We start from the raw sequence: 25,968 nt of genomic DNA, 5'->3' as shown, positions 1-25,968 counted from the left end.
CTTTGTTCATATGTTAATATACTGATATAATACTTAAATATTAGTACAATGAATTACTTATCTTAACATCTTTCTTCAGTAATCGTTGCTTGCTGCTAGCTAAACCACATGTTGCTTGCTAACCATCATACTTTGTCTTCGATCACACATAAACTGAGTAACATTCTAAAACACTGTTAAGAACATGTAAATCTTGTATATTAATGAACATGAGTTTCTCTAAAGCCTATGAATAAATATGCCTTTCTGAAACTATGAATGAATATGTTTGCCTAGTTGAACTTCGAAGCACATTGTCGAATGCACAGACCCACTTGAATAGCACACTGAAGGCACTGTTGCCAGCCAATGCAAACACAACTCACTAAAACTCACCAGAAAAATCACTAAAAGAATCACAAAGAATTCACTAAAACCACTAAACTATATACAAAAAATGAAACTAATATGAATAAAAGTAATGCACATATGCAAGCTTATCCATCCTCCCCCTCCTTGATTGGACACAATCAATTAATATTCTAGGGGCAAGGGAATTAATTTAGCAACACTGCGCCGAAAAATGCCACTTTTACACTTCACAGTTGCCACTCGCACTAAATTATCACTGCCCGGATGAACTTCTTCAATCACACCTAACTTCCACACTTGAGGAGGAACATTGTCTTCTTTTAACAATACGACCATGCTCGGTTGTAGATTAGGCTGAGCTGACTTCCATTTTCTTCTTTGTTGTAACTGGTTGAGGTAATCCCTTGACCAACGTTTCCAAATATGCTGCTTCATTTGTTGAATCCGTTGCCATCTTCCTAATCTGTTGATAGGTACGTCCAGTAGATCTGGTTCCGGAAGGCTGAGAAGTTTAGCTCCCATCAAAAAATGTCCTGGACTGAGATACATTGGATCTGTAGGATCGTTGGAAATGGCTGTCAATGGTCTTGAATTTAGAATGGCTTCAATTTGAATAAGTAACGTATTCAACTCTTCGTATGTCAGACTTGCTGTTCCTGCTGCACGCCGTAGGTGGTACTTCATGGATTTTATTGAACTTTCCCATGACCCCATGTGAGGAGATCTGGCAGGAATGAATTTCCATTCTAAACCTTCTTGAGCTGAGTGTTCCAGAATGTCCTTTCTGTTAGTCTTGGATTCAAAAAATTGTTGCAATTCTCGATTGGCGCCAACAAAGTTTGAACCATTGTCGCTACAGATAGATAAGCATTTTCCTCGCCTAGCAATAAATCTCTTCAATGCTGCGATGAAGGCTTGAGAACTTAAGTCTGAAACTATTTCTATGTGAACTGCTCTAGTGGCTAAACAGATGAACAACGCTGCATAGACTTTCATTTGAATTTTGCTGCGAATCGTGGGCTTGACATAAAAGAATCCTGCATAGTCAACTCCCACGTGTACAAATGGTCTTGCTTCATTTACTCTCTCCTTGGGTAAGTGTCCCATTAACTGTGATGAACTTGTTGATCTCCACTTGAAACAAACCAAACAATTGTGTACTATTGCCTTGACCATCTTCTTAGCTCTTGGAATCCAATATCTGGTACGCAAAGATGCAATAAGAAGCTGTGGTCCTGCATGAAGCAACCTTTTATGTTCTTCTTTGACTATCAGATGGGTGAAATGATGACCTGCAGGTAGGATGAATTGGTGCTTGTTGTCGTACTCCAAGTTTGAATGTTCCAATCTTCCTCCTACTCTTAGCATTCCTTCCGTGTCCAGAAATGGAAAAAAATCCTTGATTGGGCTCTTTGTTGAAACTTCCATTTGTTGCTGCAAGTTCAATATTTCTTGATGATAGGTAGTATGTTGTACCATCTTGATACATCTGTGTAACGCTAAACGAAGTTCCGAAGCGTCAAGACTATCGCTTTTTCTTTCTAATTTCTTGGAAAGACAATTCTTTTTGAATCGCAAACAATATGCTACTACTCTCAACATTTTGTTTAACGATGAATATCTTTTCATAAAGCTTGTTTCATGAACTGCCACCAAACTTATCATGACTTTCTTCTCTTCTGGAATATTAGCTGGCTCATTTTGTTCTTGACATGGCCATTCTGCTGTGTGAAGAAACTCTGGACCATGCCACCACTCTCGAGACTGAATAAGAGTGTTGGGATCCGCTCCTCGACTAACTATGTCTGCCGCATTTTCTTTACTGGGCACGTGGTGCCATTGATTAATTGATGTGATTCTCTGAATTTGAGCCACCCTGTTGGATACAAATGTCTTCCAACGATTGGGAGGTGATTTGATCCATGACAAAACTATCGTCGAGTCGGTCCACAGGTGTATACCACTGACCTCTATATTCAATATGGATAGCGTTTTGTCTATTAGCTTCGAAAGTAACAGTGCTCCACATAATTCCAATCTAGGCAAAGTTTGCTTCTTCAGTGGTGCAACCTTCGACTTTGAACAAAGTAAATTGACTTCAATGTTTCCTTGTTCGTCTGTAGCCCTGATGTACACTACTGCTGCAAAATTTTCTTCACTTGCATCGCAAAAACCATGTAATTGAATTTCCTTAACGTTCTCCGAAGACATTACGTTTCTTGTAATTTGTATCTTCGCCATCGCAGGTAACCAAGACATTAATTGATTCCACTCAACTTGTAGGACTGTGTCTAATGGGTCATTCCAATCCATTCCTGTCTTCCACAACTTCTGTAAGAAATTCTTGTATTTGATGACAATTGGAGCGATTAGACCTAATGGATCGAAGATAGATGACACTATACTGACGACTTGTCTTTTTGTCATTGCAACATTACTTTCTAGTGCAGTTCCGTGTTTACAAATTTTGTTCGAAATTATAAGTTTGTCTGTTAATGGAATCCATGCTATTCCTAAAGTCTTAACACCGTCTTGCTGACCAAGTATGATTGGCTGTTGTTTTTCCCTGAAGTCTTCAGGAACTCCTTGAAGTACTTCTTCTTTGTTAGAACTCCATTTACAAAGCTTGAAACCTGCTCTGCTTAAAATATTAATAAGATCCTTCTGTAGTTCTAAGGCCTTTGACACGTTTGGTACTGATTTTAACACATCATCAATGTAGAAACCGTGTTTTATTACTTCTGCCGCTTCTGGAAATTCCTTGGAATTTTCCTCCGCTATTTGCTTCAGACATCTTGTTGCCAAGAAGGATGCTGACGATGTCCCGTACGTCACTGTTTGTAACTCATACGACTGGATCGGTTCTTCTACTGAATTTCTCCAAAGGATGCGTTGTAAACACTTGTCCTCATCATGAATTAATATTTGGCGGTACATTTTCTCTAAGTCTGCTGTAAATGCAACTGGGTACAACCGAAACCTTAAAATAATGGAGTACAAGTCATCTTGAACAATTGGCCCAACTTGAAGAATGTCATTCAATGATTTGCCATTAGACGTTTTTGCACTTGCATCAAAAACCACTCTTAATTTAGTTGTTGTACTGTCCATCTTGAATACAGGATGATGTGGAAGATAACAACTGCTGCTGCTGTTCACGTCTTCTTCTGTAACTTTTCGCATGTGACCCAAACTTAAATACTCATCCATGAAGGCGGCATATTGTTTATGAAACTCAGGATTTTGTAGCAATCTTCTTTCAAGCTGCTTAAATCTTTGTAGTGCCATGTTGTAAGACTCTCCTAAAGCTGCATTCTCTTCCTTCTTTGGTAATTTGACAATAAATCTTCCATCTCCATTTCTGGTTGTATTCTTTAAAAAATGCTTCTCACAATTTTCTTCTTCCGGCGTGTAAATCTTAGTCTGAAGGTCTTCGAGTTCCCAGAATTTTCTCAATTGTGTATCCAAGTCTGTCTCCATCTGAGCAAAACATGAAATTACCGACTGGTTGGCTTCTTCGGGTATTGAAGGCATATTTCCGACGACAACGTATCCTAGCTTCGTTTCCTGCAAAACTGGATAATTTCCTTTTCTAGTCTTCTGGCCTGGCTCGAGGAGACTGTAGAATAACCCCGCACCTATAAGCATGTCTACTGACGACGAGCGATTAAAATTTGGATCGGCTAAGCAAATATCCTTTGGCAAGTTCCAATTATTGTAATCAATATCCTTAGAAGGTATGCAACCTGTAATGTTTGGCAATACTAAACAATCGACCACTGCATTAAAATCACATGTTCTTGAATAAATATGAACTTCAACACTGTGCTGAGCTTCGGAGGTTACAGAATTGATACCTCTAATGGGAACACGATTTTTCGTTTTCTTGAGACCTAATCTATGAACTAAAGCTTCGCTTACAAAATTCGATTGAGACGCTGCATCTAATAACACTCTGCATTGTTGAAAACGACCTTTAGTGTCTGTTACGTTAACTAACGCTGTTGCTAATAAGACTTGCTGACCATAATTAATCTTAAATGAGCAATAAGAGTCCTGTGGTTGAACTTTAACCTGGTTCTGTTCCTTAACTTTAGGTACATTAGTATTATTGTTATTTGTTTTGCTTGAACTGTCTTTGTTAGTAGCCTCCTGAGCAGTATCTTCATGCAACAGTGTATTATGCTTAAAATTACATTTCTTACAAGTACTTGATTTGCATGCCTTTACTTGATGTTTATTACCTAAGCAATTAAAACATAGTTTATTTTGCTTCACGAGCTCCTTTCTTTGATTATTGTTGGCACTCAGAAATTCTGGGCAACGAAAAACAGCATGCGTTTCTTTGCTACGGCAAATATTACATGCATTTGGAAGCACAGTAACAAACGAACTCACTTGACTGTTATTCTTTCTTTTTACTTTGGACTCTACACTTTTGTTGTCATAAGTACTTTCAGATTGAGTAGGACGAATGTTTTCTAACATTTGACAACGACCTTCTAAAAATGAAAATAATTCCGATAACGATGGAAAGGAGTCACTACTTTGCTCAGCTTCCCATTCCCTTTTGCTTGCCGAATCAAGTTTTTCTACTAAATGTTGTGTTAGTAGTACGTCATGCAAAGGTTTGTCCAAATTCAATGCTTCAAGGGATTGAAAATTACTACGTGCAGTATTTACAAATTGTCTAATGTCTTTAGCGTTTTCTTTCATTACTGGCTTGATATTGAGCAACCCTCGTACATATGTTGAAGCTATCAACCGTTTGTTTTCGTAGCGTTCAACAAGAAGCTTCCATGCAATTTCGTAATTTACTTCTACCGTTGGCAGATTTGCTATTAATGTAAACGCTTCTCCCTTGAGTGATGTGCGCAAATATTGAAACTTACAAACTGTACTTAATGATTCGTTATTGTGAATAAGGGAAATGAAAATGTCCTTAAAGGGCGACCATTCCTCGTATTTACCGCAAAATGTGGGCAAGGAAATTTTAGGCAATTGTACTGAACTACTACTAGAATTTGCAGCTTTGTTATTTGCTGTCCCTGAATCCGTTTTTTGTTCAAAACTATCAATAAATTCTTGTAACTTAACCTTTGAATCATAATACAGTTCCTCGAATGTAATTCTGTGCGTTTCTTGTTCACCCGTCTCATCCAAGAGCTCTATTTCTGACTGTATCTCATCAAACTTAATAAAAACCCCTTCAAGTGCAACTAGCCTTGTTCTTGCTTCTTGTATGCTAGGTTTATTTTCATTCTGTAGTTTTTGAAGAAATGTCTGTATTCTTGTTGCCTGACCTTTGACCGAAGCACGTTTCTTAATTAATTGACCCAACTGCACTTCTGCCATTGTTTCAGTCTTTTTTTTTAACTACTCAAACCGCTGACAATATATTTTACTTTTCACTTCTGAGTGACCTACAAACGTGTAACCTTGAATTCAGCTGGGTTGAATGCACACACACCACTATACTGATATGAACAGCTCTGTCCTGCTTATGACAGCCAGCACCCACACAAACACAACGAGAAGAAACAATGCAAAGTCACGTTTCTCGTTCTGACATCCGGTGGACGGAGGACCAAAAAAAAATGATGATGTATGAAGGGGTGATATGTTTATGTACTTTATTTACAAATCACACATATCACATCCAAAGCTAATGAACTGTATGATTAAACCCATTTTACTGATTCACCCAGATATCATGAAGGAACGAGAAATAAGACTTGACGAATATTTTAGATGTTACTTGCTTCAATTCTTATTTAAAGGTACATGTGTTAATATGATAAATATAACATGCTTTGTTCATATGTTAATATACTGATATAATACTTAAATATTAGTACAATGAATTACTTATCTTAACATCTTTCTTCAGTAATCGTTGCTTGCTGCTAGCTAAACCACATGTTGCTTGCTAACCATCATACTTTGTCTTCGATCACACATAAACTGAGTAACATTCTAAAACACTGTTAAGAACATGTAAATCTTGTATATTAATGAACATGAGTTTCTCTAAAGCCTATGAATAAATATGCCTTTCTGAAACTATGAATGAATATGTTTGCCTAGTTGAACTTCGAAGCACATTGTCGAATGCACAGACCCACTTGAATAGCACACTGAAGGCACTGTTGCCAGCCAATACAAACACAACTCACTAAAACTCACCAGAAAAATCACTAAAAGAATCACAAAGAATTCACTAAAACCACTAAACTATATACAAAAAATGAAACTAATATGAATAAAAGTAATGCACATATGCAAGCTTATCCACCTCAACCCAAATTCAGAAGCTAGTGAGCAATGTCCTTGACTCCTAGACTTCACGACTACCGAGGTTCTCATTCAACTAGTTTTTTAGTATTCAAATACAAGCCGCCTTACTTTCACGTTTACATACAGAGTTGTTACAATTAATAATAATAATAATAATAATAATAATAATAATAATAATAATAATAATAATAATAATAATAATAATAATAATAATAATAATAATAATAATAATAATAATAATAATAATAATAATAATAATAATAATAATAATGTTGTAGTAGTAGTAGTGTCATTGATAATAATTATACTGTCTATGTAATATACTTGAAGAATATACCAAATTTCACAATAGTACATCCGCACGTTAAGCGGGTTTCCATATCCAGGCTTCTAACTATGAAAACATTTACGATCACTCCCCTAATCATTCCACAGATTCAACTTGTTGCATATGAGTTATTAGGACGTAAAATTGAATATAGTTTATACGGAAAAGACCTTTGTGCATTGCAAGACCTGTAACGCGCAAATATTCACCACAAACTTATAGTGGTATCGACATAAACAAACAAACAAAAAAAAAGTGTGGAGCAGGAAACCCGCTTAGATACACAAAATCTAAAGAAACTCCATGAAGACGACGAACTGGTCGAGCGGTTTGGGTCAATAGTCTATCAGTCTTAAGTTTATGTGTTCAAATCATATAGGAAGTATTCGTTTTTTCTTTCTTAAAAGTGTGTTCCTTATTTTCATCAGAGGACTGAAAATATTTCTTTGAATAAATCTTTGGCAACTACTTTTCTCTCAAATTCGATTAGAAGTGAACATTATATGAATTGAAAATTTAAAATCCAAAACTGAAAACAAAATATTAAGTATGTTCAATATTTCATTATTATCTTTTGCTTTGTAATGAAAAACTAATTATAAGCATTGATGATTTCAGAAGATTCTCCTCGTGTAATGGTCAATATATGAATGAGAGGAAATTGATAGATCATTATTAGTCCACTTTGAGCATGATAGAAGATATGGCCACGAATTTATGTCGACAGGGTCTCATATTCTCCCACAGGTCATGCCCTGAAATCATCACTGTTTTAAAGGTTTCCTTAACAAATATCTAGGTAGAATATTACTTTTATTTCTCGTTCTACGTTTTGAAATGACAAAATCATAATTTTAAACATACTTATAATACGATAAGCATAAACGCTTATAGAACTAATGAAATAAATAGTATTGTGTAAGTTATAGCTTTCTAATCGGATTAAAACTAGAATATTCATTTGCATCGCATTTTAAAGTAAATCCTCTCTATATATAATTCTTACTGGAAAGCATGTTTAACTTCAATTACTTAATCAATATATTTAATAATATATTTTTATTATAATATTTTTACTATTCAATGTCGTATACACTTCATTTCCCAAAGCAAAACCTCACAAATGTATAGTGGGCTAGTGAATATTATCAAATAAGTTATCATTTAGTTTACGTAAATACTGCATCGCCTGATTTGAAACTTCGTACTTTAACAACAACAACAACAACTACTACTACTACTACTACTACTACTACTAATAATAATAATAATAATAATAATAATAATAATAATAATAATAATAATAATAATAATAATAATAATAAATCATAGCCATATCTTATAAGAATTTCTGGCTTACTCAATAAATGAATTCAACGTGGTCTCTATTCGAAGTTCTATTTATTCGAATCAGATACAAATGCCTTAGACACTTTGTTTCTTGTCTTTAAGTTAACTGATTCACTGAACGTATCTGAGTAAGTTGTCTTTATTTTCTACTCGGTTATACACGTTTTACAATAATTTCTTTTAAGCTTGAACGACAGGAACACGAATGCAAAAATATTTAGGTAAATTAAAATTCCCCCCCGGGAATCGAACCGGGGACCCCGTACACCAAAGGCACACGTGCTAACCACTAGCCCAGCGGTAAAAACGAACGAAATCTGTTTCGAAGTGTCTGAAATTTATGCCTATTTCGCCCTGATGTAGTATGTCTATTGATGGAATGATGAGGTGTATACGGTTTGCGGTTCATATAGTTGTTGCTGCAGAATCTAAAAAGAAAATTAATAAGATGTAGGAAACTTGAGAAAGGCTTCTGAAGAATATGGGATGAAAATAAATGTTAGAAAGACAAAATCCATGGTGATTGAAACGAAGCGATCGGTGTCAAATATAGAAGTAGGAGCGGGAGAAAAGAACAAATGACTAGTTTTCGATATCTGAGTAGTATTATTAGTGATGATATGATATGCGAACGTGAAATAAAAGCAATGATAGAAATGGCGAAAGAAGCCTTTAGGATGAAGAAAATACTATTTTGTGGGACCTTGAATAGAGTTGAAAAAGACTCCTAAAATGCTTCGTGTACTGTATTTTACTGTATTTATAAGGCAGAATCATGGACATTATGCAAAAATGATGAGAAACAATTGATGGCTTTCGAAATATGTGCGTGGAGAAGAATGGAGAGAAATAGCTGGGTCTAAAGGAAAACGAATGAGAGGGCGTTAGAAATGGAAGGAGAAAAATATTATTAAGAAGAGGAAGAAAAATTGGTTGGGATATTGGTTAAGAAGGAACTGTATCATGAGGGATGTGCTAGATGGTATGGTGGCAGGAAAGAGACGGAGAGGATTAATTAGACTATATAGAAACAGAATTAGGCTATTGGTGATATCAAAACAGAAAAATCGTATGTGAAGATGGAAAGGTTAATAGAAGATCGCTGAGCATGCCAATTTCTCAGTCGCGGTAAGTGACCCGCTGGTAATGGCGGAATACTTCTGATGTAATGATGCCAATGATGCACAGTAGAAACAGAAAAATCCACTTTACTCTCATTACTAATACGAATCACAATGCAAATTTCTACAGGCTGTCAAAATGCCTTGCTCTAAAGGCTATAGAAAACTATCTGTTTCTATGAGAGGGGAAATCATAGGTCGAGTAACTATGGGACAAACTGCCATTCACATAGCTAGGGGTATGGGCTGTGACAAGAAAACAGTGAAGAAATTGATGTAGTGATATGAAGAAGGTGGTGAATATTTCACATTTCGGCCAAGAAGTGGGAGACCAGTAATAATAATAATAATAATAATAATAATAATAATAATAATAATAATAATAATAATAATAATAATAGTAATGTCAGGTATTTATATTTATTTAAAGCAAGTCTTTAGCATACCCTCGTAGTACAGTATTATTTTTTAAACGGTCATTATAAAATTGTCAAGATAAATTTTAAAGAGTCATTACAAGTGGTGCTTTATTTATTTATTTCACAATTCATTTCTGCCAGTAGCTTTCGCCCCCTTACTCCCTCTTCATGCTTAACCAGGAGGAAGCTACGCGTCCTCAGGTTGGGAACCATTGCTTCCGTTTGACAGCCTGTAGAAATTTGCATTGTGATTCGTATTAGTAATGAGAGTAAAGTGGATTTTTCTGTTTCTACTGTGCATCATTGGCATCATTACATCAGAAGTATTCTGCCATTACCAGCGGGTCACTTACCGCGACTGAGAAATTGGCATGCTCAGCGATCTTCTATTAACCTTTCCATCTTCACATACGATTTTTCTGTTTTGATATCACCAATAGCCTAATTCTGTTTCTATATAGTCTAATTAATCCTCTCCGTCTCTTTCCTGCCACCATACCATCTAGCACATCCCTCATGATACAGTTCCTTCTTAACCAATATCCCAACCAATTTTTCTTCCTCTTCTTAATAATATTTTTCTCCTTCCATTTCTAACGCCCTCTCATTCGTTTTCCTTTAGACCCAGCTATTTCTCTCCATTCTTCTCCACGCACATATTTTGAAAGCCATCAATTGTTTCTCATCATTTTTGCATAATGTCCATGATTCTGCCTTATAAATACAGTAAAATACAGTACACGAAGCATTTTAGGAGTCTTTTTCAACTCTATTCAAGGTCCCACAAAATAGTATTTTCTTCATCCTAAAGGCTTCTTTCGCCATTTCTATCATTGCTTTTATTTCACGTTCGCATATCATAGCATCACTAATAATACTACTCAAATATCGAAAACTAGTCATTTGTTCTTTTCTCCCACTCCTACTTCTATATTTGACACCGATCGCTTCGTTTCAATCACCATGGATTATGTCTTTCTAACATTTATTTTCATCCCATATTCTTCAGAAGCCTTTCTCAAGTTTTCTACATCTTATTAATTTTCTTTTTAGATTCTGCAACAACAACTCTATCAACCCCAAACCGTATACACCTCATCATTTCATCTCCTACCGAAATTCCATCTTCATTAGGTAGACTCTTTTGGCTATCTCTTCTATATGGCTATTAAATAATGTCGGCGAAATACATAATCTTTGTTGAACTCACCTTCCAATTACACTGTCCGTCTACTGTGCATGCACCAGCGAATTTCCATGAAAGATCATGAATAATTCTGATAATTTATATAGTATTTATGGACGAATACGTAATAGAACCTATATAAATAACATATATCGTTCCTCAAAGTAACGAATAGGGTAAACATAAAAATATCAGTAGACATTACATCACGACGAAATAGGCATAAATTTCAGACACTTCAAAACAGATTTCGTTCGTTGTTATCGCTGATCTAGTGGCTGGCACGTGTGCCTTTGGTGTACGGGGTCCCCGGTCCGATTCCCAGTGTTGGAAGTTAAACATGCTTTGCAGTAAGAATTATATAGAGAGAGGATTTACTTTAAAATGCGATGCAAATGAATATTCAAGTTTTAATCCGATTAGAAAGCTATAACTTACACAATACTATTTACTTCATTAGTTCTATAAACGTTTATGCTTATCGTATTATAATTATGTTTAAAATTATGATTTTGTCATTTCAAAACGTAGAACGAATAAATGTAATATTCTACCTAGATATTTGTTAAGGAAACCTTTAAAACAGTGATGATTTCAGGGCATGACCTGTGGGAGAATATGAGACCCTCTCGACATAATTCGTGGCCATATCTTCTATCATGCTCAAAGTGGACTAATAAAGATCTATCAATTTCCTTTCATTCATATATTGACCATTACACGAGGAGAATCTTCTGAAATCATCAATGCTTATAATTAGTTTTTCATTACAAAGCAAAAGATAATAATGAAATATTGAACATACTTAATATTTTGTTTTCAGTTTTGGATTTTAAATTTTCAATTCATATAATGTTCACTTCTAATCGAATTTGAGAGAAAAGTAGTTGCCAAAGATTTATTCAAAGAAATATTTTCAGTCCTCTGATGAAAATAAGGAACACTTTTAAGAAAAAAAACGAATACTTCCTACAGGATTTGAACACATAAACTTAAGATTGATGGACTATTGACCCAAACCGCTCTTCATGGGGTTTCTTTAGACTTTTGTGTAAAGTAGTTTCCTGCTCCACACTTTTTTTTTTTTTATATCGATACCACTATAAGTTTGTGGTGAATATTTGGGCGTTACAGGTCTTGCAATGCACAAAGGTCTTTTCCGTATAAACTATATTCAATTTTACGTCCTAATAACTTATATGAAACAAGTTGAATCTGTGGAATGATTAGGGGAGTGATCGTAAATGTTTTCATAGTTAGAAGCCTGGATATGGAAACCCGCTTAACGTGCGGATTTACTATTGTGAAATTTGGTATATTCTTCAAGTATATTACATAGACAGTATAATTATTATCAATGACACTACTACTACTATAACTTTTATTATTATTATTATTATTATTATTATTATTATTATTATTATTATTATTATTATTATTATTATTATTATTATTATCATTATTATTATTATTATTATTATTATTATTATTATTATTATTATTATTATTATTATTAATTGTAACAACTCTGTATGTAAACGTGAAAGTAAGACGGCTTGTATTTGAATACTAAAAAACTAGTTGAATGAGAACCTCGGTAGTCGTGAAGTCTAGGAGTCAAGGACATTGCTCACTAGCTTCTGAATTTGGGTTGAGGGTCTAGGTTGAGTATTCGGGCTCGAGCCAAACACTGTTAAAAGTTATAGGGCACTGGCCAAATATCTTCAAAACTGCTCGATCCGGGTTTAGAATTGTCAACGACTCGAGCAGCTCGGCTCACAGCTCATTCACTATCGACCCGAACCGAGAAGTGAGCCGAGCCAACAACTCACCCAACGACTCGGCTAGAGCCCTCGGCTCAGTTGAGCCGAACCGAGCAGATGGCTCATCCCTACCAAGCCAGCTCGAGCCGATGGTTCACCGCAAGTGAGCCGGCTCGAGCCATCCTCTCAGTTGAGCCAAGCCGAGCTGAGTTTGTTATGAAAAGTCTCTTGTGGTTTAGCTATCGAGACGAGACGAGATGCGAGCAGTGCCCCTCTCGTGAGCAACACTATAAGTATTCCATATTACTGTTTAGCTTACATTTCTCATGGCTTTCGTTTTCCAGTGTAATCAGGCCATGATTTCAAGACGAGTTAAAACGAACGAACCATTTATCAAACTCGACTGAACTCGACGCGAAAAACTGAATCGGCTCGGAACTCGAATCGAGATTATTACCTTTGACTTGACTCGAAACTCAATTTGAATTCGAGTCGAGTAGAGTTTTAGCTTGACTCGTGCTCATCCCTATGCGTTAGAAAAAAATGTTGCTTATTATTATTCTGCTAAACTAATTATATAATAATAACAATGTTGTTATATAAAATTAAAAATACAGAATATAGAGAAACATTACATTACAACTAATAAAATGAGAAAACATAAACTGGGAGTGAATCAGGACTTGCCAGTAACTCTAAAATCGATACATTCTTTTTAAAGCTAATTTCAAACTCTATAATAAACGGGACTCTAGGATAAGCAAACTGATCTGAAAATACCCCAATATTACATACCATCAGCAAACTATTTTCTAGTAATAAAGTAGGCCTGCTCATCAGAACACAGTTTATTCATATTAACCCCTTACTATAAATCGTTAATTATGGCACCGTAGTTGTTGATAAATATTTTCCGCCGGGGCAGTTCAGACTGGTTACTTTTAAATTTTGTCCTCTATCATCCTCAGCTCTTAAGAAAAAAGTGTTCTTTCAAATGTTCGAACGGTAAGATATTTTCATTCTCCATCTTTATAAAAACAACACCAATCAAAGTAAAATAGAGTACCGGTATCATTGCACTCCTAGTTCACTCACTGAATGTATTGATTTGGAGTTGCCAAATCTACAACAAAATCTTCCAGGTGCTTGCAATCAGTACACGTGATTTCCCTAAGGCTGTCTTCATCTTCCAAAAACAGCAAGTGGCACTACGAACTTGGGAGCACATGGTATTTGCCTCCATCCAGCTATAACCAATGCCCTCAATTTCCTTCGTGCAGTTGAAACCGATTTTCCTCCGTGCTGTTACACAACGACAATTAGTCTAGTTGTCTACGTGTCGAACTGCTGAGCCAAAGTACGAGGGATCGAATCTCGGAGAAGGACATGAAAATTTTTATTACTTGCAGAATTATACATTTCACCCATAATAAAATGAGCATTCAAACAGTTTGTGTTTCCGTGGAAAAGTAAGAATTTATTTCAAGTTAAACTTGTGAGCAGTGAAGCAAAACGAATTGGGCTCATGGTTGTCCGAATATCTGACGGTTTGAATAAATCATACGACACGCCTTTAGTATGGAGTTAAAAGCTTTCTGATACGTATAAAGAAATCTCACTGAACTAAAATCCATTACGAAATAGGACCTACCAGAAGCTTCAACACCACGTCTGCGTCACTTCGGTGAACGCTGTATCGAAACTTCCTATATAAATTTCACTCACGTGACGTCTAGTTAGTCGATCGTACTTGGTTTGTTAGCTAACTATATTGAAGGGGTATAGACGAACAATATGCAAAATCCATTTTTCAATTTTGTCAGGAAACGAATAAAATGTGACGCCCTTATGTTTGAGAATTGTTGAACTTTTTTGGGGGGGGGGGGCGAGATTTCACTCATCTGCTGTAAGTAGTGACTACTGCTGTTAACATTGGTTTCTTTAATTTTTCATTTACACATCGTATCCTCTTTCAAGTTTAGTTCCACATGCCATTCCATTTAGTTTCATATATTCTGTTCGATTACATACTTATTCCTCAATCTCTTATAATATGTCCAAATTAACAAATGGTTCTCTTGCTTTCTTTCTAATAATGATTATTTAGATTTCAAGAGAGTTAATTTTAAATAAACAGCAACCAATTTGTTAATTACTACGAGCATTGAGTTGAAGAGCCCAGTATTCCAAAGCTGGCGGGGTAAGTATTCCAACTACACCATTACGCAACATCTATTTCAGATACAACCATTATTATACACTTCATTTCACAAGCTTCTTCTTATAATAACTATATCGATTTCCTACTTAAATTCAATTATAGATAATTGTTTGTTATGTAGCAGCTAATATTCATGCTATACAGTATAAAACAAATACACATTCAATGTAAATAAATAAAAATGTAAGATATTACAGATTACTGGCATTGTGATTTAATCCCATTTTAAGCCGTACATATTTTCTAAATAATTGTTCAAATTGCTTTATAAGAATCCAGATTATGAGGTACCCTAAGGTTTTGTAATGCAAAAAAAAAAAACAAAAAAAAAACATGCATATACGTATATAGGGTGTATTTTAGGGGACTTCCGGGCTTGATCCGCGCCCAAATTTTATGTTTATTCAAATAAAATATTGTAAAGTGAGTGAAATATCTTGTAGAATGTTTATATTTTCAAGAATGAAGTTAGCAAAGCTCCCCGAAATATATATATGAATAATTTTCATTTTGGACATGTGGTTTTAAGTATTCAACTGTGTTCACATTTCTCATTTTTAGCGTTTTCGTATATGAATTATGGACATGGCGGGCTAGTAAATGGGACATGGATTTGAAAAGTGACAGTTTGTCGGATAATGTGTTTCCAACCACTTCACAGTGGAAATTTATATTTATAAAAAGTTCTCATATATTTTTAAAAAAAGGAAGAATAACTTTAACGTTCCGCACGGAGGTTCGAACCGTCGCCCTTCGCTTCAGAATTGTGAATAGCAGTACTAAACCCGCTTGACCACAGACGCAACTTGCAAGAGCTTGTATTATAATATTGATAATAGCATCGCTCGAGCACAGGTTTCTACTTGAATGTTTAAATATCCATTTTCTGTCGTTTTCAGCAATTTCTGCTTAAGGTTATGGTTGATTCAGTGATGTAAGGTTAATTTTTTTAGGTAGGTATACGCTCCATTCCTTGTTACACACACACACACACACACATATTTATATATATCCACAATCATCTATGAGATCTTAACTTAATTTGTGAAATTATGTTTCTACTTTCCCCATTCTTTTGAACTTGCTATTTTCTGTCAAGACAAGTGTGTTTCCTCTGAAATTCACCATACTGTTTCTTCTAATACTATCAGTCTTTGCGCTGTTAATGCTCAGAGTTCAATTCTGTGCACTTTCCCGCTTTCATAACTCTGAAAGGAAGCAGTTTTCAACTTCGGTGTAATAAACTTTTTCGCTTGTTTCCGTGTTTACTGGTAGTTTCTACCCTTGAAGCATTTTTTTTTACCAAGTCATTTTAAATAAAATTTTCTTTTGTAGAAAGTAATTTGAGAACACAGTTCTCAAATGAAGGAATCAAGCATTATACTTTATGCTTTATTTTGGAACATTATGCTTTATTATGCTCTTAAAGATATCAAACTTGCTTATGTCAGTAACTGTCAAAACTAGAAATAAGGTACCAACCATGAGTGAAATATTCTGTTATGCTTTTTTTTAAGCTTTATGGTTGCACTGCCAATCAGTGTTTCCTCAATTAATACTAAAGAAAAATCGGTCCTTATAGTTAACAGATAGTTATATCTTAGAAGTTATGGAATATCCTTGCTTATACGCAACTCACACTGGCTCTGCGCGTATCGGTTGCATTAACAATCCGGATATGTGTATAAGGTAACAAGAAGAAAAACCTTGATAGAAATCTGCATTTCGGAGAATAGTAACCGAACCACTCAACCTATTAACCAGAGGCAGAGAAAAAGATTACCTTCAGTATTAGAAATTAATTTAAGACCTTATTTGGCTCTCTGCTTTAGGCCAATTTATCGCTGAAATAATCTCTGGTGCCAAGTTAGAATCGGGTAATATCGGTATTCCCATCTAAAACTTTAGTTCAATAATTTATTTCGATTCGAGGTTTCCCGTCAGCAGCGACTCAAAACGAAAAAATAACAAACTACAATCTTACCAAGCGAAGTATCCCAAATAATAGAATTTTGGCTTCGCGTTCGGGAGGTCGTGGGTTCGATTCCTATTGCTGACCATCCTGACTAGTTTTCCTCAGTTCTACTAGACAAATGCCCGGATAGTACCTACTAAACATGCTAGCCGACACCTTACCAAATTGTGTGCCGCAGTGGCTCAGTGGTAGAGCGTTCACCTCTGATACGTAAGATCCTTGGTTCGATTCCAGCCCGCACCAAGCGACCTTTGTTGTGAACAAACGACATGTGCGTGAATTTTCTAGGGATTCTCCCACTTTCTTCATTTTACCATTTTCATTCATTTCTCATCATCACCGTATCCTGTAGCCTAGTCGGCATAATCGTGGGACGTGAAACTTGACGAATTCATTTTTTCCTTCCTAAATCCTTTCCATTGTTAATATTGTTGTTAGATATCCAGTATAAAATGGCATCTGAGCGGTATGTGGTGATTGTTAAATGAAATAAAATACAATAAAACAAATACGCACTCTGGAAAAAGGGGAAAGTAGCTAAAGATAACAAATGCTGTCCTCTTAAAAGTCTTTCCTAAAAGAATAAAAGTTGTAAACTAAAAAATGGGAGTTTTTCTAATTTATAAAATTAAATTTGAATATTCAAGTTAGTTCTTTTTATTAAAACCGAGGAAGCAAATAAGAAAACCCGCAAGCCTAACTCCTCTAGGTAAATTACAACTTCCGTGATCAGACATTTTCTTAGATATTGAAAGGTGTTTCATGACTGCTTATTAAATTATTAAATCTTGAGCACACTGTCAGACAAAAGGATTTTAAAAGGACGCTGCCTGGAGTTACAAGTTATTATTAACTCCCTGTGTTATTCCCAAGGATGTTATAAAACAGAGGATCTGCCCATATGTATATTCATCATATAAGCTCAGTGAAGCCGAAAAACAATCGAGCACCGTATGAGCCGGCACGCCTGATTGGCTTCTCTCGTTTCCGCCATGATTGTTGGCTCGAAATGTTGCGATCTTAGTGGCGCGGAGTGGGCAGAGTAGGTGTGGCGAAGCTGTGACGTAGTGCTTCACGATTTTGTTGTATGGGTAGATCCTCTATTTTATAACATCCTTGGTTATTCCAGCATTCACTTAATCCGTCAAAGAAAAGCTTGGAAAGAATAGTGAGGATGGATGGCTATCGATTGTTTAACAATAGAATTACCCGAACAGCTGTTTTAAGCGAAATTTAAACCCAGGGCCGTTCACACAGATGTAAATTCCATTAATAATAATAATAATAATAATAATAATAATAATAATAATAATAATAATAATAATAATAATAATAATAATAATAATAATAAGTCAAAAATATGTGAGAAAGCCTTTGCAGATCAGCTGTCCTAAGAGAAATGTTTCTTCATTCACACCAGACAAATATCGGAATGGCACCTAAATTACAGGCCCCAAGTATCCTCATTTCCAATGCCTTTAACGAAGGACGTTATCCCTCTGATATCTGCGTCATCAAGCCGGAGATGCCATAACAACCTTTATAATATGAAATAAACTTACGTCTTTGTCCAAAGTAGTAGCTGGCAAATTAACATGTTCTTTGGATTTTTCTTTACTATTTCTTGATGTCTTTGCTTTTACATTTCCGTCAACGGAATTTACACAGCTATTGTCTCTTTTCCCTTTTAGCCAATTTTCTAACACCTTCTTCGACATCTTAGAAATTGCGAATCAACTCTTAATTGGTCAACCCAAACTACTAAGCAAATATTTTAGAAGTGACGGCTGTACTGAAATGATCAAAAATTGCTGTAACATTCTTATACACTACAAGTCTTTCCTGACTTTTCTTTTCTACCCTCATCTATTAACAAATTTTCTTTGAATATTTTTTATCTGAAGAAAAACGGAACAACAGAGGAACATGTTTACTGTTACCCTCTCCCTTTTTTCCCAGTAGGTTGCAGAGTATTTATCGAAATCAATCGTCGCTTTCTTTGATGTCAATTGCGGCTACAAATGAGCAGTACTAATCCGAGGTTCGCTGTTGTAGTTGATGGTATTGGGAACGATGGTGAATGCTTCAAATTAAACCGACGATAGGTCACGTGTTTTGTTACTTTTGTTGTTGTGGAAAATCCTTCCGCGATTAGAAAGGAAGTGGCTCGATCCCGTATTGCCTCACTCAAAGTGTATCCAGTTGGCAAACTTTGAATTTGGATCAAAGAGGGAGTGAAAAGTGTATCATCGTTATGTCAAAACAGAACAAGTTCAATATTACCACTTGAATATAGACCCTACACCTACTCCTCCCTCCTCAACACTTCCGGACCATACGAGTGGACCGAAAGTTACCAAAATCGTAACTTAGTCGTGATAATCGGTCCTGACTCAAAAATACGAATTGTAGGGGGGAAAATATGACCTAAAATGTGTTAAAAGGTCTTTCTAAGAAAATATTCAAAAATTTTTTAAAAAAGAGGTTGCTACCCGTCTTTCCAATCTGCCTTTTGCAGGTCAATTTACGGTCGAATCTGAGGATCCTGTAATATTTGCTTACTTTCAACAAGTTTGGACTTTTTTTTCGATTGGAAACTTATTTTGCCCTGAGGAGTCATCCAAAATGGCCGAGCCTAACATTTCTAACTCAAAAATACGAATTGGGGAGAAAATTATATTTAGAATTAAAACAAATTGGATGAATTGATCCCGAAGTTTTGAATTAGTATATTCAAGGTCAATTTACGGCTGTAAGACAAGAAAAAAGTCCCCTTTTCAATGGTCTTTGAAAAAAAAAACTTTTTGGCGTGAAATTATTCCCCTCCCCCTTAGAATTTGAAATTATCACAAGGAAACAGGGGCCCCGAGAAAAATGTTATAGATATCTTATACTCTGCCTAGCCATACATTATTATTTTTATTACTAATTTAGGCTAAATTCAGTGGCGGATCTAGAAGGGAAAACATGGGGGGCTGCCATAACCCAGGCTATCATAGATATATCATGAGTTTACTATAAACTTACAAAAATATATAAATAATATGTTAAATTATTTTTGTCACTCAAAAAACTGGGGGCCTAGGCCCCCCTGGCCCCAGGCTAGATCCGCCACTGGCCACATTATTCTATTGATTGCAGAAGCGACCTGGATTCATCACCTTGGAAATTCAGCTGCGAATATATGTAAGGTACTATTGATAAAGGAATTAACTTCTTGTGTTGAGTGTTTCGTCTCGTATATTGTAGTGAAATGTTTTAACGTGTTTTTTCTTCAATATCTTATGACTACACAAAATTGACTCAGATCCTTTCTTCAACCATCTATTCAATTACATTAAAATTAACGTCATCTATGTGTATAAAAAGTACAAATTATCTTACCTTAATGTTACAGCCAACATTTCTGGAGGTTGAATAAAGTTCATAAATTTTGAATGCTGCCTCTGCAGCTGGGTCCGTACACGATCCAACAACTCATCAAAAGATACGATAGACATACGAAAGTAATTAAAGAATTTTCCATCGTCTTACCTTAATTGTGGAAACAGTATAGAAAAATCTCCTTCAAGATACCGTTTCTCAAAGAAAGGGTGAACCCATATGTGTCTCTGACGTTTTTTTTTTTCTGCCTATGTCTTAACAAGGCGAGTAGAAAACACATTTTGCGTCTGTCCATTACAACCACCACAACACGACAAGAGTCACAGAGTTTTGTTTCTTCAGTTGCACAGTAACCCTGCTCGCATATTTTTATCCACGGCAAAACGCCGGATAATATGAAAGGGGCCGAAACTGGATCCGGCAAACAGCCGGAAACGGATCCGGCAAATCGCCGGATAATGTGAAAGAGGCCTTAACTTTATCTGTCGCTGATCTTTAGAAACAAAAGAGTTCCCAATACAAACATTATAATATAATACCAGAGGTCAGCTTTCAGAAAGTGGGACAACACAATGTAACATTTCGAGTTAAAAGCATTGCACATTCAGAATGCTGTTTTCCATTATAAAGGTATTCTCGGAAAATTCGATTCCTACATCCCCGAAAACGAAAACATTTTAAAAGAATTTAGACATAATTCGCAGCAACAACCTGCCGACCAGCAGTTTAGTGAGATTTTTTTTTTTTTTTTTTTTGAAATGCAGTACATGAAAAGCAATTGTTGCTTGTTACAATGAAGTGGCTATACTATGGATCAAATGTAGCGTATCCCCGCGTACTTCCTAAATGTTAGGTGGCTATACGATAGTTTCTAAAAATTAGAGGTGGGTATACGCCGTATACCTGCGTATACCCTCCATTACATCCCTCGTTGATTTTGCATATTGGAACTGTGCATGAGGTGTGCAATCAATATTAATCTAAAAAAAAGTAGTTTGATTTTGTTTTTACATTTTCACATCGCTCGGATGACAGTACGATTTGTAGCTAGTGTCTATATAAAGAACGGCGGGAACATGCAATTCCCTGTGTATAGATCTGCGGGAATTTTGACGGATCTAGGCTCACTTTTTCGGACTTCGAAAAACAAACTCGGTTGCTTATCATCGCGACCACTGATTCACCCTCGCGGTCGACCTAGCTTTCCCCCTTACAAAAACGTTTTGTAAGTAACAAACGTTCTGTTTCTGACGTATGACTGCCCAGCGTTCAGTGTGGCTCCGTGGATGAGTGAGTAGAGTCGTTGCTTAGTAATCAGGAGGTTCCTGGTTCGAGTCCTGCTCAGAGCAGTCCATTTTTTTCATTATTTGTTTCCCATATCTGAAGATGTTTCTTCCTCCGTAATCATCTGATGCTCTCAACTGAGTTCTTCACTTGAATTCAACAATTGGTAGTGGGATGCTCTCAGGTTTGGGTGAGCTTTTACATGTCTACTTACCAAATCAAAATTTTCGACAAAATATGGATGCTATCCGATCATTTTGTCTCAAATTCTAAATTTGTGCATGTGACTGTATCTCTGTTTCATCATATTTGCATCTCTCGTTTTCCAAAGTCATCAGCTATAACATAAGATGGCTTGGGAGCAAAGATTGAAATCATAAAAGTGCTATACCAATGGGCTCACTCTCACTAAGCATTTGATTAAATGTATGTGTTTTCACACTGATGGGGGGGAGGGTATCCGCTCTTCCTACCCTCCTGAAGTGACAGAACATTTATTCAGACTCTGCAAAGTAATTTCAGATCAAACGACAGAAAGAGTGTTCATTCCAACAGCAACAGGATTGGACTTCAATTTTTTGTTTCAACTTATCTCCACAAATAGAACAAATATCAAGTAATATGTTTGCCTTAAGAACTACACGTCTAAGATTTATTTCATTTTGGATTAATGATACTGTAGACAGTAGTGGGAATTTCGCCCAAGTGTACGGGAATTTTCAGCTCCTGGCGATTATGCCACCCGCCTTCCTTTATAGCTAATTTGGTTGCATACTCCCCAGAAAATGCTTCGGACTCAGTTGGTGGAGCACCTTAGCCGTAAATCTCCATATGGCTGTACCATCCAGAAGTGTCTTTCGCTGTACAATGCAGTAATGGGTGGTATGCTTCTTTTCATGGCAAGAGTGCTTTTGCTTTAACGCAAGTGGTAGAGAGAAACAGATTATAGAATTTTACAATATGTTCTCACAAAAAATCAAACTACTTCTATTTGCTCTGTATCTACATAACCCCTTTGTCTTCCGATATAATTTTATACACCACTTCGTCATTTCCGCAAATAATGGTGCGTAGTTGTTTTCAGTGGGTGGAACGTAAAGGAATTATTTTTAAAACTCCATTTACTACATTAATATTGCATGTATTGAAGAAAGATATACAGTCAGTGGCGTATTTAAGGGGGGCTTCCGGGCTTAAGCACCCCCCGAAATCTTACTTACTATAGTAAAGTATATGAAATATCTTGCAGAGTTTTCACATTTTCAGGCAAAGCCCCCCCCCCGAAAGTTAGCAAAGCCCGTCCCGAAACAAAATCGTAAATACGCCACTGTATACAGTATATATTTGTTTATTCCGCACACTGTTCTTTTAAATATAAATTAATGAAAAAATAGTGGAAATCCCCATAGATAACCTTTCTTTAAAAAAAATAAACCATGAATAAGCGTTAGTCATACGGTGAATATTGATTAGTTGAGTTCAACGAAATGATAACCATAAATTGAAATTCAATTAAAAGTGAAAATTCATTGGTTGAAATCAACGGTTCTGTCTACCCAAAAACCTTGTGTTCCAAAAGGCTTGAATAATGAACTCATCCACACAGGAACGTTGCACCCACATTTTTTCGGGGTGGGGTTATCCAGTTTGACATCACACATCTAGTACCAGACTTGACTTTTGATGCATGAGGAAAAGAAGGCCAGTTGATTGTTAAAAAGAAGAAAGTTTATATTGTTGATGTATACAAGTACATAGCTTGGCTATTTACTACGTAGTCACCGTGAAATTCCAAGCATTTTTGGTAGCATGGCGCTGGCGTTCATATATTGTCTGTGTAGAAATCTGCTTCCTGAGATTTCAGCCAATCGAGAACTGATGTCTCGAGAACTTTGCTGTCGTCGTTGAGAAGCATACTCTTCTTTCAAGTAAAGGAGAAAAAATCACTAGCATCAAGGTCAGGTCTATATTATGGTGACGAAAATATCCTTATCGGAATATTTATGTAGGTGTCCCTAACAGCACAATTACATACAGTAGCAGACACATGCATATAACTTTCCCCTCAGGTAAATTGGAATGTGCTCAGTATGTGCCTTATGTACTGTACCTAAGAGAGAGAAATCACATGGATGACAAGTGATAGTCACAATCTATGTCCGCCTCTAGGCACATGCCTGACATGTATCTGGGGAACTTACCTAGTATGTTCTTCCTCACACCGTAAGGGAAAATTACTCCCTCAAAATATGTTAAATCGCCTTTATGCGTAATTTGATTACATTAAAGTGAGTCTAAAAATCACTTTAAAAAGGTAAAAAAAAAAGTACCCTGGGAAGGGTGCGAACCACCAACCCTTTGATTACTAGGTGCGTGTTCTTCCGACTTGGCCATGTAGGCGATGTGGAAAACGTCGCTTGTAGAAGGATAAATCCTTGGGGTCTTTTTAATTTGTCTCCTCAGAATGCTCTTGTTAACCTGTATATTCGACGATAACCGTTTGGGATCAGATAAAACCCGCTCGTCATGTAATTTGTAACAAAATGACGCGCGTCTCTTTACTTTATTTCATGCTTCTTCCATATTCACTTTCAAATGATCGGCGACAGTTGGCATCTAAAAAATACAATTCTTTATCCGTAAGTACGTAAATAATTAACTGTTCACATACGTATGAAAGATTCATCTTAATTTTTATTCATCAGTTATGTCATTTCTTTCTTCTAAATTCATCTCTCAAATTTGATGCATTTGTTGTTTCTTTTTTCTAAGCGATTGTGTACTAGAAGGACAGAAAGTGGAGCAGAAAGTACGAGAAACCGTTGCATGTTACTGCGCATGAGCAAATGTAAACAGCTGACTGTCATTCGTGCGTTGCTGCAGATATCAAATGAATGTCACAAGTATATGAAAAAGTATGCACCTAAAGGAAGTACCTCGAACATGCACCTAAAACCTTAGGTAGCTGAAGTACATACTTAGCACATGAATACCATATGTACCAAGTGTCGAGTGCCTAAAAACTAGCTGGGACATCTAAATGGCACATGCCTAGCACAATTTGTGCTGTTAGGGGTGTGTTGATAGACTTTGTCAGGTACCATTACTTTACCTTCAATTACTATTGATCTGTATATGGGATAGAATTACCGAGGGATGTCAACAGTATTCTGTCCTTTTGCGTTGCCAAATCGAACCAGGGATCTCATCTCACATTTGGTGGGATTTTATATTATGGTAATCAATTTAACTTACTGCTACTAGCAGAAGTTGTGTTCATGCAACTCTACAGTATGAATTATACATGTACTAGGGCAGAGAATATCCCAACATTCTTTCACGAACGCGCAGCTTCGTCAGCGTTGCTGACTCCACATTAAAAATAATTGACCCTTCCTTTTGTCATGTGCCTCGTATTTTGATTTGATTTCAATTAGTGTTACATTGAATTGTTAATGGCAAGTCTTATTTTTCTTATTTAGCCCATACAAGATAAAAATTCGGAATCCGATGTTCTTTTTGTTGATGTTTTAGTTTAGCTGCTAGAAGGTCAGAGAAAGTTTGTTGGCAGCAATTTGGAAAAGCAGTAACCTCTAGATGAATACTGTAGTAATATCAATGCAAGAAAAACAGTAATTCTTATCAATAGAGTCAGCTGATGCTAAAAATATTAGACCATTGAATATAATAGCTACTACCAAACATTAATATTATTTCTCATTACTATTGTTATCTCGCGAATCACTTACATATCGTTTGTTCATTGAATATTTCGGTATAAATTCATGCTATTTACATGTTTTGCTTTCCTCTTTACAACTTTCACCATTCTAATATATCCACTTGTGTGGAAGTTCTTCGTCGACAAAGTAACTCTCAGTAAACATCTTTTAGAGATTATGTTTATTGTATTATCTTTAGTCTATTTATGTATGTCAAGAACGATCTCATAAACTTCGCATAATCATTGGAAATCGCTGTGTATATGTAGGAATGATCCTGCTAATTAAAAGTGAATAAAAGATTTAAAATCCTAAATGTATATTATTAACATCAATAACAATCATTATATATAATAGTATCCTTTTACATAGACAGAAGGAGAGGAAGAAAGATAGAAAATCCATTGGTTGCAAACTCCTCCTAGTTTTGATAGTAATTTGAAACATAACACCAAAATTACTGGATAATATTCTCTGCGAATTAATTACACATAAAAAGATAATAACTTCAACCAAAATGAAATTATTATTGGTTATCTGTAATTATTATTGGTATTTTTTTGTTCA

The 25,968-nt window shown here is 35.8% G+C and overlaps 2 protein-coding genes across 2 annotated transcripts; both read right to left on the bottom strand.

The window, feature by feature from the left end:
* Nucleotides 1–513: 513 nt before the first annotated feature.
* On the bottom strand, nt 514–1,719 carry LOC145678739 (uncharacterized). The gene has a single exon (XM_081749194.1). It carries the CDS (start codon nt 1,717–1,719, stop codon nt 514–516), a length of 1,206 nt encoding a protein of 401 aa, XP_081605320.1.
* Nucleotides 1,720–2,194: 475 nt separating this feature from the next.
* Nucleotides 2,195–3,639, bottom strand: LOC145678731 (uncharacterized). The gene is made up of 2 exons (XM_081749182.1): nt 3,091–3,639; nt 2,195–2,389 (listed from the first exon to the last, which is right to left on the bottom strand). The coding sequence occupies exons 1-2, from the start codon at nt 3,637–3,639 to the stop codon at nt 2,195–2,197; spliced, it is 744 nt and encodes a 247-aa protein (XP_081605308.1).
* Nucleotides 3,640–25,968: the final 22,329 nt, after the last annotated feature.

Source organism: Thermobia domestica, chromosome 1, assembly GCF_964235325.1.
Source record: "Thermobia domestica chromosome 1, izTheDome1.hap1.1, whole genome shotgun sequence".
In the NCBI taxonomy this organism is placed as follows: Eukaryota; Metazoa; Arthropoda; class Insecta; order Zygentoma; family Lepismatidae; genus Thermobia; species Thermobia domestica.
Note: the sequence above shows the minus strand (reverse complement) of the source record. Positions and strands in the feature narration are given on the sequence as shown.

Excerpts from the sequence above, each read along its gene's own strand:
- LOC145678739 (XM_081749194.1), bottom strand. The coding sequence starts at position 1,719 with ATGCTAAGAGTAGGAGGAAGATTGGAACATTCAAACTTGGAGTACGAC.
- LOC145678731 (XM_081749182.1), bottom strand. The coding sequence starts at position 3,639 with ATGGCACTACAAAGATTTAAGCAGCTTGAAAGAAGATTGCTACAAAAT. Across the intron at positions 2,390-3,090 it reads AATTTCCAGAAGCGGCAGAA|ATTGGAATTATGTGGAGCAC; the intron begins GTAATAAAACAC and ends AACTTTGCCTAG.